The sequence below is a fragment of the Octodon degus genome, unplaced genomic scaffold (genome assembly GCF_000260255.1).
Source record: "Octodon degus isolate 3935 unplaced genomic scaffold, OctDeg1.0 scaffold00076, whole genome shotgun sequence".
Taxonomy (NCBI): Eukaryota; Metazoa; Chordata; class Mammalia; order Rodentia; family Octodontidae; genus Octodon; species Octodon degus.
This window is the reverse complement of record NW_004524652.1, coordinates 6,542,598-6,548,384: the sequence shown is the minus strand read 5'-3', so window position 1 is coordinate 6,548,384 and position 5,787 is coordinate 6,542,598. Positions and strand designations below refer to the sequence as shown.

At 44.2% G+C, this 5,787-nt stretch overlaps 1 protein-coding gene across 1 annotated transcript in view; it reads left to right on the top strand.

Annotated features, from left to right (window-relative positions):
* Kntc1 (kinetochore associated 1) overlaps positions 1-5,787 on the top strand; it is a 96,168-nt gene that overhangs the window by 76,941 nt on the left and 13,440 nt on the right. The window contains exons 43-49 of the mRNA XM_023720670.1: positions 421-510; positions 2,241-2,412; positions 2,502-2,560; positions 2,653-2,869; positions 3,887-3,960; positions 4,172-4,382; positions 4,665-4,774. Coding sequence (XP_023576438.1) covers positions 421-510; positions 2,241-2,412; positions 2,502-2,560; positions 2,653-2,869; positions 3,887-3,960; positions 4,172-4,382; positions 4,665-4,774 — 933 coding nt within the window. The remainder of the gene's footprint in view (positions 1-420; positions 511-2,240; positions 2,413-2,501; positions 2,561-2,652; positions 2,870-3,886; positions 3,961-4,171; positions 4,383-4,664; positions 4,775-5,787) is intronic.

The window sequence follows — 5,787 nt, the reverse complement described above, 5'->3', positions numbered from 1 at the left end:
GAGCTGGAGCAGTTCTTCGAGAGTGTTCTGCCTGAAGACCCGCAGTCTAGTTAAGTCATCTCTAGGAAAGGTCACTTCTATTTCAATTTTCTCATCATAAATGAGAAAATATAGAGGTTTGGTTTTAAAGTCTTACAAAATTATGAAATGTCAACCATATGTTTGTTCTTTTTATATAGTTAATACTGTAAAAGCATCTTTATTAAAATAATGCCTTTTTTAGATTTCAAGATATTTTAAGCATGTAATTTATTATAGTGTAATTTTAGAGATCAGAAATTTTTAGTTTATTTTTAAAATAATATAATCTAAGTTGTAATGCATGGAGATTTTACATTTGTAATCTGCACCAATGAACATTACCGAATAAACTATCAGCATGGCAGTATCTTTCAAGGTTTTGATTTTTTCTTTTTACAGCTGGATCCCTATGACTATGAAATGATTGAAGTTGTCCTGAAAGTTATAGAAAGAGCTGATGAAAAGATAACTAATATTAATATTAATCAGGTATGATAAATATATTAAAGATTTTAAAAAATCATCTTTCTGGTTTTACTTATAGGTAATAGTGCCGTTGTCTTATTTCCATCTGAATTATCCTTTCAGCTCCCTTTAAACTCTCCATCTAAAATGAACTCTGCATCTAGACATTTTTTTCTCTCAAGGAATGTAACAGTGAAAGATGTTTTTGTGCCATCTGTATTTTATCATTTATCTATTTTTGCTGTATTGAGGTGATTTAAATCTACCCAAGAGAAAGAAGTCACTGGAGAATTAAGGCAAGAATATTTGCCATCTAGCCAGGAAGGCCCTGACCGCAGAGCTTTGTGTACTGATAGGCGGGTCTGTCACACCCATCCTATCTAGGACTTTCATTAACTTACTTTTTCTTTGTTTTTGAGAAAGGATCTCACTATGTAGTTCAGGCTCACCTTGAGCTACAAGATGAACCTATGTAGCCCAGGCTGGCCTCCAACTCTCAGCGATCTGCCTACCTCAGCACCCCCAGCCGCTGCAGGCCTCCCACGCACCCCGAGTGCTGGGGTTACAGCACATGTCATCACACTGGCTTCATTAACTATTTTGGCGGCAGTATTGGGACTTGAAACTTTGCCTCGTGTATGCAAGTGAGGTACTCTGCCACTGAGCTACATCCTTAACCCTTTCCATTTATGAGGTTTGGTCAAGAAAATAGGTTAATTCAAAAAATTATATGAACTCCCAAATATAAACATAAAATGGATAAGAAATACAAAATTTTTTTTTTTTTTTCAGAACCAGGGATTGAACTCAGACCCTTGCACTTGCCAGAGAAGCGCTTATCCTACTGAGCCATCTCCCTGGCCCAATTAATTTTATTATTTTTAATTTTTAAAAAATCTTTTACTTATTATATGGTACAGGGTCTCCCTGTGCAGCTTGGACTCATAGTGATCTTCCTATCTCAGCCTCCCAGCGCTGGGATTACAGATGTGCACTACATGCCCACTTGCAGGGCTGGCACAGTGCACCTGCGTTTCCATGGCTGGCATGACGTGCAGTACCAGGGATCTAACCTGGGTCTTTGTGCTCGCCAGGCAGGCGCTCAGACTGCTGAGCTATATCTTCCCAACCCAGAATTAATTTTAGGTTTATAGCCTCTATATTTAAAATGAAAGTAAGCTCGGCCTGATGGCACAAGTGTATATTCAAAACTAATCAGGAGCCTGAGGCAGAAGGATCAGTTTTGAGCAAATAGAGACTTTGTCTCAGTCTCAGAAAGAAGTAATTAAACAAGTGTGGTAGCATATACCTATATACCTCTGGGAGGCTGAGGCAGGAGGATTACAAATTAAAATCTGGGTGACTTGCCAACTTGGTGAAACCTTGTCTCATAATGAAAAAGGAGTGGGGATGTAAACTTAGTGCAGAAGCCAAAAGATTGACTAATCAATTAATTAAAATGAAATCAAATACTTTTAAAGTATATCTCAAAGTATTTGAAGAACTTGCGCAGAGCTGGCAGGCTTGCATACAAAATATCCTGCCATTGACAGGATTTCCCACAGAATCATTTCCTCAGTGATCACACAGATTATGCTGCAGAAGGGTGACGTGCCAAGGAAGGCTAGCAAAGGTTTCCATGATGTTGGTGAAGACGAGACGATCTGGGAACGGAGTCAAGGTATAGAGTAGGCGACCTGAGATGGCATGCATGGAGTCACTCTTAGGGAAAATACTTGCTTACTGTAACGCAGGCATTGAGTCTTCTGAGACACCTGGAGTCGTACAGAAGGATTTCCCCGCCAGTGGATCTAGAATATCAGTATATGTTGGAGCACGTCGTCACCCTGCCGCCGGCGGCCCACACGAGACTGCCTTTCCACCTTATCCTGTTTGGCACGGCACAGAACTTCTGGAAAATTCTCTGTATGTTCACCAACCTGTTAAGAATTTTACTGCAGACCCAATAATTTTTTTTTCTTAATTTTTTCGTAACCTTCTTGTTTCCTTTCCAGCTTCAGAACTCAGCGAGGAGTCCCTCCCAACCCTGCTCTTAATCTCCAAGTTAATGAAGGTAACACATTCAGCCCAGCTGAGGCTTCTTTGTGCCCTACTTGGTCCTGACCTGCGTGGGAGAGACTCACACTGGTTTCTTTTTCTCCGAAGTTCTCTCTAGATACTCTCTACGTTTCTACAGCCAAACATGTTTTTGAGAAAAGCCTAAAGCCCAAGCTCCTGAAGTTAATACAAGCCAAGTCCTCGGTACTGATGAACAAGGAGGTAGCCAGGGTCACGCAGACCATCGAGTCCTACCTGCTGTCCATCGTCAACCCGGAGTGGGCTGTGGCCATTGCCATCACTCTCGCCCAGGAAATCCCCGAAGGTGCACATTCCTCTTCTCACTAGGCTTCGGGCAGCTTCTGGTTCTGTTTATTTTTTCCTGTGGAACTGGGGATCAACTCGGGGCTCACACATCCTAGGAAAGTGCTCCACTGCCCCCCACCTGCACCCCACCTCTGGCTGTGTCGATTTTTGTTTGTCCTTTTTTTGTACCTTTCTTTGCCTTTGTTTGTTTTTTAGAAAGCGTCTCACTGTGTAGTTCAGGCTGGCCCTGAACTCACCGTGTAGCCCATGCTGGTTTTAGTCTTGTTGCAATCCTCCTGCCTCAGCCTCCTAAGTGCTGGGATTACAGGCATGCACGGTTTTTAAAATCTGTGTCCATCCTCTTTACTTATGGGATTGCTGGAGTTTCTAGAACTCAAGTGCTCAGGCAGTAGCAGGGACAAAGATATTGTCCAACTTGTGGTAGGAACAGAAATTGATTCCTCATACCTGCCACACTTAGGATGGTGCGTCCTTAGATAGCATCACATAGTCAAGTTCACAGATGCAAGCACTTAGCACCTTGTTTTGGTTGTAGCAAAATTGAAAATGATTATCTTTTTATAATGCCCATCAGTCAGGGAGTGGTTAAAAACAAAATAAAGTGGGCCAGCCAGATAGCTCAGCAGTTAAATCACCTTCTTAGGCAGAGCACAGCGGGGTGCTGGCCCCGCCCCCAGGGCACGCTGAGACTGCTTAAGCCCAGGCATGGTGGCTCACGCCTGGAATCCCAGCGCCTGGGAGGCTGAAAAGGAGACTCGCTGTGAGTCAGATCTACATAGTGCGACTCTGTAGACCCTGTACGAAATACAGATAAATAGGGTTCATCCAGTAGAACACCGGGGAGATGCCCAGGTGTAAAGTGACAGTGGCAGTGGGTGGCATTGCCCCGCTCACACAGAGGGAACTTACAGAGGGAGAATTCATTTTTATTTTAAAAATACATTATAATTTGGCTATCGTACATTGTCTTGGAAAGACTCAGGTTTGCTCATCAATCTTCTCTTCCTCATTTTAGGCTCCTTCAAGATGTCCAGCTTGAAGTTCTGCCTGTATTTGGCTGAGAGGTGGCTGCAGAACATCCCACCTCAGGTATGTCTGCACCTGAAGCCTGGTGACTCCCTGCTCTGTAGTGTGGCTGCTCGCGTTCAGTGCGGCTCCTGGTCCTGCCCTGGCGCCTGGGGTGGGAGAGGAGGGCCCTTGCTAGAGTGCTGCTGGAAGGGAGGCCCCAGGCTGGTACAGGCGGGTTCTTAGCCTCTGCTCCGGTTGGCCAAGCCTGTCTTGCACTTGGAACTGTTACAAGGATGAGACACGAGAAAAGGCCCAGGCTTTGTTGAAGAAGCTTCACCTCCAGTTCCGGCGCTCGGGCACAGAGGCTGTGCTCATAGCCCACAAGCTGAACACCGCAGAGTACCTGCGAGTGATTGGAAAGCCAGCCCACCTCATTGTCAGCCTCTACGAGCACCCCAGCATCAACGAGAGGATGCAGAATGCCTCTGGCAGAGATTATCCTGGTAAGCACACAGATATTTTTTGATCCAGCAAGAACTATTGTTTCAACTTCCTGGTTATCTAACATTACAAGTTTAAGTTTTTCTCTTTTTATTTTTTAGAGGGCTGGAGGAGGTTGAGATGGGTATCACTGTGTAGTCCATGCTGGCCTTGAACTCACTGTGTAGCCCAGGCTTGCTTTAATCCTCCTGCCTCAGGCTGCCAAATTGTGGGATTATGAGTGTGAATTATCATGCCTGATTTAGATTTTTATTGTTTTAAATTCTGTATCTTTGATATCTTAGACATTCATACAGCAGCTAAAGAAATAGCTGAAGTTAATGAAATTAATTTGGAAAAAATCTGGGACATGTTGCTGGAAAAATGGCTGTGCCCTGAGCCAGCGCCTGGTGAGGTAGGTGCTCCTGGCCCACGCGCGTGGCCGACACGCAGAGGCTGCGTTTGCCTCCGTCGTGCAGCCCTTGGGAGCGGACTTCCGTACAGAGACTTGCTTATCTTAATGTCTTCTGACATCTGTTTTTGTTTAGACATTGGGTTTATTAAAAAAACACTGTACCCTTTGGTCGATGATTTGAGATTTTGTGTTCTGTAGACTCAGATTGAACCCAGGGCCTCCTGCATGCCAGGGAAGCACTCTGTCACTGAGCTACATCCACAGCCCATTTTTTCAACTTTTTTTCCGGTACTGGAGATCAAACGCAGGACCTTGTGCTTGACAGGCAGGTGCTTATGCCACTGAGCTATCTCCCCAGCTTCTTTTTTTTTTTTTTTTTTTTTTTTTTTTTTTAAGTGTATTTAGTACAGGGTCTCACTACACAGATTGGACTTGTAGTGATCCTTTTGTTTTCAGCCTCCAAAGCACTGGGATTATAAGCACGTGCCACCATGCCTAATCTCACACCCTGGGGACAGCGCCAGCAGGGCAGGTGGGGGATTGACTCTTTGGCCACTGTGTCTGCCTAAGCAGGCGCTTTAATCCACTGAGCTATCTGTCTGGCCCTTTCTTTTTTTTTTTTTTTTTTGAGACAAGGTCTCACTATGTAGTTGAGGCTAGCCTCAAGAGCTCACTGTGAGCCCAGGCTGACCTCACACATGCAGCAATCCTTCTAGCCCCACCTTCTGAGTCCTGGGATTATAAGTGTGTACTACCACGCCTGGCGAACATTAAATTTTCCAAAGGGCTGAGGATATACTTCAGAGGTAGAGTGTGTGCCTGGCTTGTGTATGGCTCTGGGTTCAGCCCCCAGTACCCCACATGCATGCATTTGTGCTCACATACAATGTATTTGTAAACAAATGGCATAACCAGTGTGACAGTAGGTTTTTATTTTTGGTTGATTATTTTCTTGAGACATTGTCACTATGTTGGCTAACTTTACTAGATTCATTTCCTTTGAAAAGTTATCA